This window comes from Sciurus carolinensis, chromosome 17 (genome assembly GCF_902686445.1).
Source record: "Sciurus carolinensis chromosome 17, mSciCar1.2, whole genome shotgun sequence".
In the NCBI taxonomy this organism is placed as follows: Eukaryota; Metazoa; Chordata; class Mammalia; order Rodentia; family Sciuridae; genus Sciurus; species Sciurus carolinensis.
The window spans coordinates 18,134,905-18,148,849 of record NC_062229.1 but is presented as its reverse complement, the minus strand read 5'-3'; the positions used below and the strand labels follow the sequence as shown (position 1 = coordinate 18,148,849).

Here is a 13,945-nt window from a genome sequence, read left to right as displayed (position 1 = left end):
TACATTTTACAATCACAGCATTGATTTGTGTATTTCATGTAGGTCCTGGTGCCCATTGGAAGATCCCCCATATTATGCATTTATTCTCATCCACCTTTAGCCAGGAGGTCACTGTCCTACAGTGCTGTGGAGACCTTCCACTTGAGAAGTGTGTACTTGGAGTCCACCATGTCCTGGGTCCACCTAGGGAATGGGTACAGGTGCAGAAACACAAGAGTCCCTACAGTCTGGCAGTAGGGGAAAATACAAGCACATAAAGAAAGAGTCACATAACATCCAGATGGAGATAAATGTGCTAATGTAACAGCAAGTCACAAGAAGGAAGGGGTGGTGGTGGGTGCCTGGGGGCCCAGACAAGGGCGGTAACCAGGTAACATTTGAACCCAGACCTCAGATAGCACAGGATCCGTGAGGCAAACTGGGGAAGTGTGTCTCTGGCAAGAGGATCAGACAGTGCAAAGGCCCTGAGACAGGTGCTCGTGCCAGGTGTTCAAGTCTAACAAGGAAGCCGGCATGGTGAGGGGGGTGAGCCATGGGAGATTGATGAGAGAGGACACCAGGAGTAATGAGGAGGAGGTGGTCTCACTACTGTGGCTGAAGTGTCACCATGCAGGGCTCCTCCTTCACAGGCTGTGCCTTGCGTTTGATTTCATTTCAAAGGTGTCCTTCAAACTAATATTTCCCTCTTTATTTCCATCATCTGGTTAACATTTAAACATCTGTAGGAGTTAGATTATGGGACATAAAACTTTAGGCAATCCCACCCTGAGGACTGCTCACCCGACCACGAGACACACACAGGTGTGCGTGCGCGTGCACACACACACACACACACACACACATACCCCACCTCCAACTGTCACCTCCTAAATCCATATTACCACAAGTTTTTCTCAGTCCCAGTCACACTGATTAGAAGAATGGATACCAAGGAAGATGTTCACATCAGAATATATTTCCCCTAAAAACGTAGACAACGCTGTCTACAAAGTCCAGATGGTAAGCCTCCCACGGGTGTGCAAATCATGATATGACCAGTTTGTGCCCTGGATTTAGGGACACATAATCCAAAAATCTGCTCAGTAAACTGAGAGAGTGCTGAGAGGGGCGTGAGGGATGAGGATACTGACCACACTCGGAGGCCCTGACAGTCTCTGGTGAAGGAGGGCATCCTTGGTGCTGGAGGCTGGCTCTGCTTTCCTGTTCTTCATGCACAGAGTGAGTTGGGAGGCAGCGAAGCCCTGGTTATCTGAAAGAGAGAGGAGACACATCTGCACAGTGCAAATATGAGTGAAGGGACTCAACTGAAAATCCACAATAGGGACTGGGGAGATAGCTCAGTTGGTAGAGTGCTTACCATGTAAGCACAAGGCCCTGGGTTCGATCCCCAGCACCAAAAAAAAAAAAAAAAAAAAAAAAAAAAAAAAAAAAAAAAAAAAAAAAAAAAAAATCCAGAAAATCCACAATAGAAATATACAAAGTACAACAGAAGTGGAGACGAAATGATAAAATGAACTGATGCATAATATTAAATTCAGAACTCACAGAATCAGAAAACCAGGTTTTACATCCTATATGGATCAAATGGTAACTACTTGAACTTGGAGAGCCAATAGAAGAAAACCAGGTTTTAAATCCTATATGGATCACATAGTAGCTACGTGAACTTGGAGAGCTCACCCAGGAATTATAAATGTCAGTACCCTCACCGGTACATTGGGGACAGTAGTACACATCCTCCCATGTATATGATTTATGTAACTTAACCAATACAGTTAGAATCCTCATCATAGCTCCTTTCTGTACATCTGTCACTGGTGGTGACATAGGCTAACTCTTGGTTTCTTCCTATCTAATGTTCTCATTCCTTCAAGTTCAGTTCCCTGTCATCTCTCCCAGACATCCTATTCATATTGACCCAGAAAGATCATTCTATGTTACTGTAAAACCTGAAAAGATACAACAAAGAGAAATATCTCCAAAAATAATTCATTTGGGGATGAGCCAAAGGATTATAACCTAGGTGTACCACAGGTGTACCAGAAGAGGCACAAGTAAGGGAAGCTTTCTCAGCAAAGGGGAGAAATTAATGTAAGCTTTGGATACAAGGTAGACTTGGTCCTGGAGACGGAGGCCCCTTGGGGAGTGCATGTTGCTTAAATTGTTGCAGTTTTAAACAATGTGCAAGATAAACTTTGTTGCAGGAATCTGCTGTCCAAGCCAGGCATGTAAAGCATGGGGTTTGCAAAGGACTTTCTGCTAGGGTTATATTTTAGGAATTTCTTGAGATAGTTGACATCTGAAATAGGCAGAGCATGAGTTCCCCTTTCATGATTTACCATTTCTGAATTTCTGAGTTTGATAAGAAGAACTTCATCCCTAGCAGCAATTTGCACATTACAAGGATGACCCTCCAAAACCCAGCCCCTGTGATTCCTGCTGGAAAATGTAGGAGAGGTCTGTAGCTTCAAACACTAGGGGAGGCGGGAGCTCTCTGACCAACTCGAGAGCCTGACCCTTACTCTGCCCTGCTCTGCTCACATGGATCACCCACCTCCCAACTTCACAGAAGAAAGAGCGTCAGTACTTACTCATTCACCTCTGCTGAGAGTCTTACCCAGTGTCTATTTGGAATTCTTCACTCCTTCTTCATCTGGATAATGTCTTTTACTCTTTCAAGACCTTGGTGATACTTTGTGAAAGAAAAAAGGAAAGAAAGAAATGGATGCAGCCCTTAACCCCAGGCTGCTCGGGAGGCTGCGACAGGAGAATTGCAAGTTCAAAGCCAGTCTTAGCAACTTAGCAAGACTCTGCCTCTAAATAAAATATAAAAAAGAACTGGGGATGTGGCTCAGTGGTTGAGTGCCCCTGGGTTCCAAAACAAACAAATAAGCAAACGACATTTGCACAGTTAAAGGTCACATCCTACATGTATGTAACTGAACTGTAGGGACATTTGAGGGTTGATTTTACTTATTCTGTGTCCTTTATCCCCACTGATGGTGAGTTCCAACGTGCATGCAGAAATGCTACACGTACTTCTCCCCACTCCCAACCAGCTTAGTTGGGAAGAATGGCTGAATAAATACGTTTTTATGAAGGAATGACAGACTGTGGCATCACGGATTTTGTGGTGATGAGAGAAAGAAAACAAGCAGGAAGATGTTACCTAGGTGTGGAGGATATGCTAGAGAAATACTTTCCATATTGTAGGGTTTCGATCCACTAGGGGTTCAGACAAGGTTTTTCAGATAATTAAGTGGAAGAGAACTAACTGCAAAGAAGATATCACTGTGCACCACACAAAAGGTTGTACAGAGCTGTGTATGTGTGTGTCCTTGTGCACAACCTACAACAGGGTAAAAGATTACTATTTTTTAGTTATAAATAAATACACATAAACGAGTTTTAAAGCAACACACAATTTATGATAGGATCAAAAAAATCAATATCTAGGAAGAAACTTAACAAATTAGGTACATGGTCGCAACCCAGAAAACTGTTAGATTTAGATTAACGATATTTAGATTACCGGTAATCTAAATAAATGGAATGCTATATCTTCTATTAAATACATCAAAAGGGTTGGAATGAAAGAGAAGAACACTTTAAAAGGAAGGTCAATTTCTGCTCATGGGGGAAAGCACATAAATGAAGAGCCCAGCAGACGGCAGGTTGTCAGGAGAACATCTGGGCAGCTGGTGCAGAAGTGACCTCCATACTCAGGAGCCCACCTGGTGCAGACGGAGCCAGCCCCACCTGCCTCACCATGGAACCATGGCAGCCCCAGGCCTAATGATTACTCAGGTCACAGTCATTTGGCTAAACTAGGTGTGGTTTTAAAAATTTATCTTAGTGGCTGCACAATAGTTGTACATATTTAAGGGGTAGGGTGTGATCATTCAGGACGTGTTCGCAGTGTAGGATGTCCAAGTCAGGTTGAGTTGCATTTCCATTTCCTTAAACACTTATCATTTCTTCGTGTTTCAAGTCTAAAGAAAACGAGGCAAGTCCTTCTGACTCACAGTTCTCTGTGGAGTATTTTTATTGTTTCCTTGGACTTTTGTGTTTTGATGTCTTTTGGACAAATCCAAGGGGCACATGCATGCTAGTCCTCATCTTTTCTCATTCATCATGCAAAGACCTCCCCACAATGTACTCTAAACCCGCACGAGACTGACAGTCTGTCCCCTCTCTCCATCCGATTCATCCCCAATGGTATCGCATCTTGCATGTGCTAGCTCGGATGTGCTCTGCCTTTTCATTACAAAGTAAGACCCAAGTGATCAGGGGTGATGCAGGCTTTGTCTACTTTGTGGTTTCACAAGTTGTGCATTTTGGGGGAACAAATGTTAAGAAATTAATAATGTAGAAATAGAATGGCAGAGGAAATAAAGCCAGGTTAATGATAGTGGATTTGAAACAACTCTTTCAAATAAAATTGAATTAAAATATAAAACACATTACCAAAGAAAAGAGATCAGGCATAGTCATATTCTTGTGGGTTTCTAATTCACAAAGTCAATCTCATAGAAGTGGAGTAGAATAGTGATCCTTAGAGGCTCAGAAGTGGAAGGGAAGGAGCACAGAGTGGGGCTGGATAACAGGTACACACTGTGGTTAGAAGTGGAGAAAGTCCTGATGTTCTGCAGCACAGCAGTGTGACCACACTTGACTACAGTTGTTACATATTTTCTAAACACCAGAAGAGAGGCATTAGAAAGCTCCCAACACAACAAAGTGATGAATGTTTAAGGGGATGGAAAAACTAATGACCTTGATTTGATCCTTAACATAGTGTCCACCCATCAACTTATCACATTGTATTCCATAAATATGCAAATGATTATGTCAATTAACATTTTAAAAAAATGCTTGAGATGAGATGGCAACTCACCTAGAAGGTGATTAATTGCCAATCAGGATGTAGAAAGCAAAATGAACCCCACTATTGTTTATAACCATAATGCACAAATAAAAACATTTAGAAAAAGTAAATTGGGGAGGGATCTACAATGTGACCAATTGATGGTTCTGACCAATCGAAACTAATAAAGGTTGATGCATTCTCCCCAAATATGTCTGTGAATACAAAGAACCTAAATAGTGAATATCAAAAGTTGGCTAAAACAGTAACAACGACGACAACAACAATGACAACAACAATAACAACAACAAAACCCCTAAACCCCTTTCAATTCTTATATTTGAAAGAGGGCAATAATCCACAAGAATAAAAACCTGCAAATCCACCACACAAGAGCAAAGAGGTTGCAGACTCTTTGCAATAGAGGAAGCTCATGTCTAACAAACTCACAATATATGCAACCTCATGAGAAAGGGAATAATTACAAAGACGAGCTCATAATTGTGTGCTTTTCATCTACTGAATATTCTTTGCATCAGCACATGAAGCACCACAGTTTGAGACAAAACTGCAGAGTGTGTGATCATAAACTGGGGTCTTTAAGTAGAAGTTGCAAGCCATGCATTGATCAGATGTTTTTAATGACAAAATATACCCAATGCTTCCAATATTAAAATATTTTAATGGAGTCCTCATATGCCTCCTGCTTTCTCAATTTTCCTCCTCCCTTAGGTATAAAACTTGCTAGCACCACTCTATGCCTCCCACTCCTCCACAGATGGCAAACTGGACTTCTCTTCCCATCACAAAACTGTGAACAATCATTTCTGCATGGCTGAGTCTAACAGACACTTTTCATTTTAGCCTATGGATATATTAGTGCCGCATTCATTAGTCAATCAAGCAGACAGGTGCCACCATTTCTCATCACTGGACTAAGTTGGATTGGCTCTTAGGTGACTTCACTACCATTCTCTCTAAACCTTTCCTGCTGCAGATGCCCAGGCTCACCTAAACTGGGGTCTCTGAGAAGAAGATCTCTGAAGCTTGAATTCTACCTTGGATGATTGGTGATAGAGACAAGACAGCAGAAAGAAGTGACGTATTGGTGGACAGGATAGATTTTTGACATCAAAAGAGGTCACCAGATCCTGTCCTTCCCAAGTTTGCACACACTGAGGGAGAATAGCAGAAGAGATATTTACAGCGCCCTATATCTGCTCATTAGGTCCATTTACCTCTTGTTGATTTCCCTGTTGGGCACTGGTCAGGGCAGAAAGAAAGAAAATAATTCTTGGGGCTTCTCTCTTCCCTTGCGACCAGGTTAGAAGTCAAACGACACATTTTTATTACTGCTTCTCCGTAAGCTCTCCTGACTTCCTGAGGAACCTCCTTCTGTCTGTGCACTGGGGAGCAGATGTGGAGCATCAGGAGGCTGCCCACCACATGGTGACCTGGCCCTGGATCTCAGCAGTGCTGAGTCTGAGAAGCTCCAAGATAACAAATATCGGTATTTTGCAAATTTCTAACCATATCCAGATGTTTTCCCCAAACTTTCTGACGCTTCCAGAAAATTTAGCATCCACATTGGCTATTTTAAAGGTTCTAATTCAGTCAATGTGACAGGTTTTGAAGTTTGTTTGTTTTTTTCCCAGTCTAGTAAATTTGGAGGAAATTTTCATTGCTTTCTTAAACTGTGACTCATTTGGAGCAAATATCCAAAATCTGATCACCATTTTGATTGGCTGATTATTTTTGTATGCCTATTTAACTACAGTCATCAGCATTTCAAAAGATATTTACAGATTATTATTCTTCTATTGACTTTGAAAAATTAATTTTGCCCATAATTTAAAACATCTCACGTTAATAGATGTTTATCTTCTTTCTTCTGAGTTTCTTGCCCTAGTTTTAAGATGGTTTGTCCACAGGTAGGTTTATACGTTGCTTTATTCAGATTCAGCTAAAATGTATTGTTTTACAATACAGTGTAGGTTTTAATCCCTTATATTTTTAGGAAATAAGATGTGTGTATTTATGGGATAAATGTGATGTTTTGATCTCTCTATGCATCATACAAAGACTCAATCAAGCTAACGAACTATCAACTGGCCAATTCATTTTTTTTTTTTTTGGTGGTGAGAACATTAAAAGTCTCTTTTGTTTTATTTTTAAGTGATTAGTCATAACACATGTCAATCATGCACTTTAGTGGGATTCGCTGGACGTTTCCACAAATGCCTATGATGTGCACTGAGCATGCCCAGCCAGACTCACCTCGCCCTACCTCCTGCACTCTCCCCAGGCCCTAGGGATCACTCTTCTATGACAAGGGATATGTTTTTAGTTTGATACCATTCCTTTTATTGATTCTTTATTTTTCTTCTTGCACTATAGGAGTATTGTTGAGGAATTCAGTTCCTAAGCTGACATGATGGAGAGTTGGGCTTCTTTTTTCTTTTAGTAGGCGCAGGATCTCTGGTTAAATGCCAAAATCCTTGATGCACTTTGAGTTGAGTTTTGTGCAGGGTGAGAGATAGGGGTTTAATTTCATTTTTCTACATATGGATTTCAGTTTTCCCAGCACCATTTGTTGAAGAGGCTATCTTTTCTCCAATGTATGTTTATTGTGCCTTTTTCTAGTATTTATGTGGGTTTGCCTCTGTGCCTTCTATTCTGTACCATTGGTCTACATATCTGTTTTGGTGTCAATACCATGCCATTTTTGTAATTATAGCTCTGTAGTGTAACTTAAGTTCTGGTAGTGCGATGCCTCCTGCTTCACTTTTCTTGCTAAGGATTGCTTTGACTATTCTTGGCAAAGAATATTTTTCCAAATGAATGTCATGATTTCTTTTTCTATTTCTATGAAGAATGTCATTGGAATTTTAATAGGAATTGCATTAAATCTGTATGCACTTTTGGTAGAACGGGTATTTTGACAATATTAATTCTGCCTATCAAAGAACATGGGAGATCTTTCCTGGAATGGAATCAACATTTGACCCAGTTATTCTACTCCTTGGCATATACCCAAAGGATTTAATATCAGCATGCACAGTATGTGGCCACATTAATGTTTATAGGAGCTCAATTCACAATAGCTAATCTATGGAACCAAACTAGGTGTCCTTCAATTGATGAATGGATAAAGAAAGTGTGGTAAGTACACACAATAGAAAAATACTCATCCATAAAGAAGAATGAAATAATGGCATTTGCCAGTAAATGGGTGGAACTGGAGATTATGATGGTAAGTGAAATAAGGCAATCCAAAAAAAAAACCAATGGCCAAATGTTCTCTCTTATGTGTGGATGCTAACTCACAGTAAGTTTGGGTTTGGAAGAATAGAAGTTCCTTGAATTAGACAAAGGCAATTGAAAGGAAGGGAGGGGGAATGGGAAGAGGAGACATAGAATGAATTGGACATATGAAAACGCATGGCCAGTGTAATGCCATATCATATACAAAGGCAAGAGTGGGAAGTTATCCACCAAGTATGTACAATATGTCAAAATACACTCTATGTCATGCATAACTAAAAAGAATAATTTTTTTGTTTCTACATATGAGAAGGAGCACACATATTGCTGCTTGTCTTACTTCATCTGGTTTATCTTCTCAACGTGGTGTTCTCTAGCTCCATTCATTTTGTTGCAAATGACAGTATTTTATTCTTTTTATGGCTGAATAATGCTTTCTTGTGTCTATACCACATTTTCTTTATCCATCCATCTGTTGATGAACACCAAAGCACTGTATTACCCAGATGTCTTCCCCCACCACGCTGTTTATTGGAAAGCTTCTTCTCTTCCCTATTTTTCTACATAGGGTGCATATCTTTACAGAGTCCTGCCAAAATACAAATGCCAGCAAAACAGTTGAAGTCCTTGCTCATTTGGATCTTTTATTATCCTGGTGAACAATGGGACCATCGTGGGTCTGGTTCCTGTCTTCAGTGACAAATATACAAAAAAATTTCATCGGTGTAGAAAGATAGAGGCATCATGGTGTGCATAGAATTTTATAGAATATGGTCTAGGGAAGTCTTTGTCCACTGGCAGAAGAACAGATCCAGTGCTAGAGGCTACCTGCTGGATTTTTCAAAAAGGAGATTGAAACACAAAGCAAAGAAAGATGCCAGACAAAAATGTGATAGATTTTGTTTTCTATATCTTAATGAATATACCACAATGAAACCCACTATTCTGTAAAACAATACACATCCATACAAAACTAAAAGAAGAGTGATTGTCTAATGACACATGAAAGTGACAAGAAACTAAAATAAAAGGGAGGGAGGAGGCAGGGGACTGCCTCATCTACTGTTGGATCATATAAAAACCAGTTGGTCAAATATAGATGGAATATGCACAAAAAGCCCAAGTTTTCTGATTTCTTATATAAACAATGCATAGCTTTGGTTACTTTTTTAAAAAATTTTTGGTTTATTCTTTCTCTCTCTCTCTTTTTTTTTTTGGTCTTGGAATGTTCAATCTGTAAATGTCTTGATCTAAAAAAGATATCATTCCCTTTTGCATTTGTCTTATACATAAATTTGTTTTCATTCTTTCATGATTTCTTCTTATCATGAAGGGGATATGATGGTAGTTGGAATGTTTCCAGAAGTAAGGAAACCTTCTGTTGTTTATAGTCTCTCAGGGAATATCTGAGTTTATTAGCCCTTCTTATCCCAATCAGGTCTAATTAATTCCTCTCTACTGTTTATTAATCAGATTTTTAAATGTTTTCTTTTTAAAATATGGCAAAAAATGGCCACATCTAATGGAACCCAAATATACTTATGCATGAGGGATGTAGGAACTAGAATTTCTGGGTGTCATTTATGCATTCTTTTTTAAAAAGTTTTTTTGATGTTGATAAGCCTTTATTTTATTCATTTATTTATTTATTATTCATGTGGTGCTGAGGATCAAACCCAGGGCCTCACACATGCCAGGCAAGCACTCTACCACTGAGCCATAAGCACAGTCCCCATTTATGAATTCTTTAAGGGAAAGATAGTCTGCTATTGACAGCTTTCTAATGGTGGAGGTGAGAATAGTGTGGTACCAACATGTTCCCATGTGCTGCATGTGTGTGTGTGTGTTTGTGTTTGTGTGTGTGTGTGTGTGTTTGCCATTAAGTGAGAGTAAGTTTCAGAGAAAGGGGACCTGGGCTTATCATATTCCAGGAGGTGACTCATAATACACAGGCCTGATCAAGGTAGCAAATGGAGTTAGAGAGGCTGCATCTCACTTCACAGGACAGCATTGTAGCAACAATGCTTGGCCTGAGGGACTCCGGGGGTCCTCACTACACACAGAGGCAGCCTGGATCTTCAGTCTTCTCTGTCACCACCTCTCGTCCCCCTCCCTCTTGCTCATCTCCCTCACCACACTGGCTACCTTTGTGGAACTTTCATTATAATTGATATTACTCTTATAATCTTTATTATTTTTAAAGTGCAGAGTGTGCAAGGTAGTCCAATCTCTAAGTTGTACATTCTGTGGCTTTTGACAAATGTGTAATGATGTTTATTCACCATTACAGCGTCACATGAAACAATTTTACTATACTAAATTTCTTCTCATTCATACCTATTCATCTCTCCCTACCTTCCCCCAAATCCCTGGCAAACATTGATTTTTTTATCTCTATAGTTATATCTTTTCCAGAATCTCATAAGATTTGGTTTTTTATTCTGTGTGCTTCCTTCTTGTTGTTTTTATTATTTTTGTGGTGCTGGAGAGCACACCCAGGGCCTTCGTGGGCAATGCAAACACTACCACTGAGCAGCACCTGCAACCCTGTGCCATGCTATTGGACTCACTCACTCTGCAGCCTCTCGAGATTGGCTTTTTTCTTTAGCAATGAACATTTAAGGTTCCTTGGTTCTTTTTTAGACTTGAGAGTTCATTCCTTTCTATTTCTGGAGAATGAATTTTCCAGTGTGTGGATGCACCCACTGTCTGATTATCCATTTACCTATGACAGGCATCTTGGCTGATTCCAAATTTGGAAAATTATGAATAAACCCACTGTAGGTATTTGTGTGCAGTAGTTTGTTTCTGTCTTTGTTTTTGCACGGGTGGGTGTAAGTTTTCAAATCATATTGGCAAATGATATGGGTGCAATTGCTGGGTTATATGATAACAATATTTTTTAACTGTGTAAGAAAATACCAAACCACATGCTACATTGGTCATAACATTTTGCATTCTCCCCAGTAATTAATAGAGGTCCCTGTTGCTCCAAATATTGTCAGCACTTAGGGGTTTTCTCCGGCATACAGTTCCAGTCAGTCACAAATGGTGTTGTACTGACGCACTTGGTTTTAGGAGGGGTGGATGTGGAGCAGTAGCTAACTGAAACCATAACATAATCAAACGGAAGTCTGTGGTGATTGTCTGCTGCTACTTGCTTTTGCATTGCTCCTGATATGTGAAGACAGCATTCCCAACTGCTCTGCCTTCCACGTTGACTTCAGATAACTGTATTAAAAAGTGACTACTGAGATTTCCTGCAGGGCAGCCAGGAGAGGACACAAGAACATGCAGTTGTGTGCAGAAAAATGTGGGACCCTGAATTATCTGACGAGGCAGGAACTGGAGCATTTTTGTGAGCATTCTGTGATCAACAAAACAGAAGAAAATGCTGAGCATAAAAAAGGTTGATAATAGATGGCATTGTTCTTTATCTCACCTTTTATTGTGGTAAAATTTAGAAAAGTGAAGTATTCGATTTAGCGCACTGGAAAGAGTCATATTTGTAGGCAGTATTGAAAATGTTCAAGAAGAAATAGGTAAATTAATTCATAATAAAACTTAAAAGATAGCTAGGCACAGTGGTGCATGCCTGTAGTCCCAGCGAAACAGGAGTCTGAGGCAGGAGGATCTCAAGTTGGAGACCAACCTCAGCAACTCTGAGAGACCTTGTCTGAAGATAAAAAATAAAAAAGGGCTAGGGATTTAGCTTTAGTTAAGCACCCCTGGGTTCAAGTCCTAGAACCAAAATAAGAAAAAAAAAAAGAAAAAACATAAAAGATGCCAGCAATCTGTGCTTCCAATGAACAAGCCCCTTTCCACAGAAATGCCAATCTTGCATCAATGAGTAAATGTATAGTTTGCAAAATAAATCTTTGACACAATAATAGGATGCAAGATTTGAAATTTGCTTCATTGCATTCCACTCTGACTTCAAGTCCACACTGATTCAGTTTATGTAGTCAGATTTGTGCTTGCCACAGACTCCCAATGCAGTCAGATCTTTGATAACTAATTTTTACCAGTGAAGATAGTAGACACAGTAAACAATGAGCTAAAAACAAAACATGATCCCATGAGAAGAATAAAACCCAGGAGGACGTTAAAATCTGCATTCTCTGAAAGGGAAGTGAAAGCAGTGGTCAGTGAACAAAAGAGAGACACTTCCATAAACTGCAGAAAAGGCCTAAGTGGCCAAGTGTGCTTTCCTGATAGGAGTAAATAAAACTCATGACTATCTAAAATTAAAACAACAACGAAAAACCTTTGTATGATATATGCCACACGTGAATAAATTATTATTGAGAAGTACAGGTTAACCCATGACACATGAAAATACAAATATTTATGATGACATCATGGGAAACTTTGAGAAGTAGTGAAATGACAAAGGGACATCTCTAGGCTATAGGGAGAGGCCACCCTTTATAAAGAAATTCATATTGTACAGAGGAAAGTGACTAAATTTAATTTGAAATTAAAGAACACAATTTTCCAGAACCAAATAGAAAGGAAAATCGTCCTTCTACCATTTGATCCAAGAATCACAATTACTGGCTCCGAGCCTTTGACCTTCAACTACAGGCATTTGTCCAGCCCTGGGCAAAACACCCCTTTCATAGTTGCCTTCCCAAAGAGTCTTCTCACAGCACGCTTGAGGTCCTGATTCCTCAGACTGTAGATGAAGGGGTTCAGCATGGGGGTGACCACGCTGTACATCACTGAGGCTGTGGCAGTAGAGAGTGAGTTTTGGGCCACAGCAGAACTGAGGTACACACCTAGGCTTGTGCCATAAAATAAGAAGACCACGGAGAGGTGAGATGCACAGATGGAGAAGGCTTTGTACTTGTCCTGAGCTGATGAGATTTTACAGATGGAGGACACTATCTTGGAGTAGGAGTAAAGGATGCCAGCAAGGGGGCCACCTCCCAGCACCACAGATGCAAGACATACCACAAGGTCATTAAGAAAAGTGTCAGAACAGGCAAGGTGGACCACCTGATTCAGTTCACAGAAAAAGTGGGGGATTTCCAAGATTGTGCAGAAGGAGAGCCGCAACACCATTAAGCTTTGTAATAAGGAATTCAGGACACTCACGATCCAGGATGCCAGCACCAGCAATCCACAGACATGGGGGTTCATGCTGACTGTGTAGTGCAGGGGGTGGCAGATGGCCACATATCGGTCATAGGCCATCACAGCCAGAAGGAAGTTGTCCAACACTACAAATATTGCAAAGAAGTATATCTGTGTGATGCAGCCTGCATAGGAAATGACCTTCCTCTGTGTCTGGATGTTCACGGGCATCTTTGGTACAGTGGTGGAGGTGAAGCAGATGTCTACAAAGGACAGGTTGGAGAGGAAGAAGTACATGGGCATGTGCAGGTGGGTGTCTGAGATGGTGGCCAGAATGATGAGCAGGTTCCCCAGCACAGTGACCAGGTAAATGGAGAGGAAAAGCCCAAAGATGAGGGGCTGCAGTTCTGGGTCCTCTGAAAGTCCCAGCAGAAGGTATTCTGAAATCTGTGTCTCATTTTCTGGACCCATTTGGTTGATGTAACTAAGAAGAAAAGAGACACAATTATGTCTCTTCTGTATCACATGACATGACACAGCTATGCAATCTGAACCTTGAAGAAATGCTGTCATTTATGTCCTACAGTCAAGATGTGAATTTCTGTTCTGTGTGTGACTCTGCTCTCCTTCACAGAACCTTGTCCTCTCTAAAGTGGACCTACTGTCAGACTCAGCTTTTCCCCAAGAGGTCATGGACTTGTATTTCTTTTGTGCATTTGAGAAATAAAATTTAGT

At 40.4% G+C, this 13,945-nt stretch overlaps 1 protein-coding gene across 1 annotated transcript; it reads right to left on the bottom strand.

Annotated features, from left to right (window-relative positions):
- Window positions 1-12,712: 12,712 nt before the first annotated feature.
- LOC124968165 (olfactory receptor 7A10-like) lies at window positions 12,713-13,681 on the bottom strand. Its single transcript, XM_047530478.1, has one exon. It carries the CDS (start codon window positions 13,679-13,681, stop codon window positions 12,713-12,715), a length of 969 nt encoding a protein of 322 aa, XP_047386434.1.
- Between the last annotated feature and the right edge of the window lie 264 nt (window positions 13,682-13,945).

Excerpts from the sequence above, each read along its gene's own strand:
- LOC124968165 (XM_047530478.1), bottom strand. The coding sequence starts at position 13,681 with ATGGGTCCAGAAAATGAGACACAGATTTCAGAATACCTTCTGCTGGGA.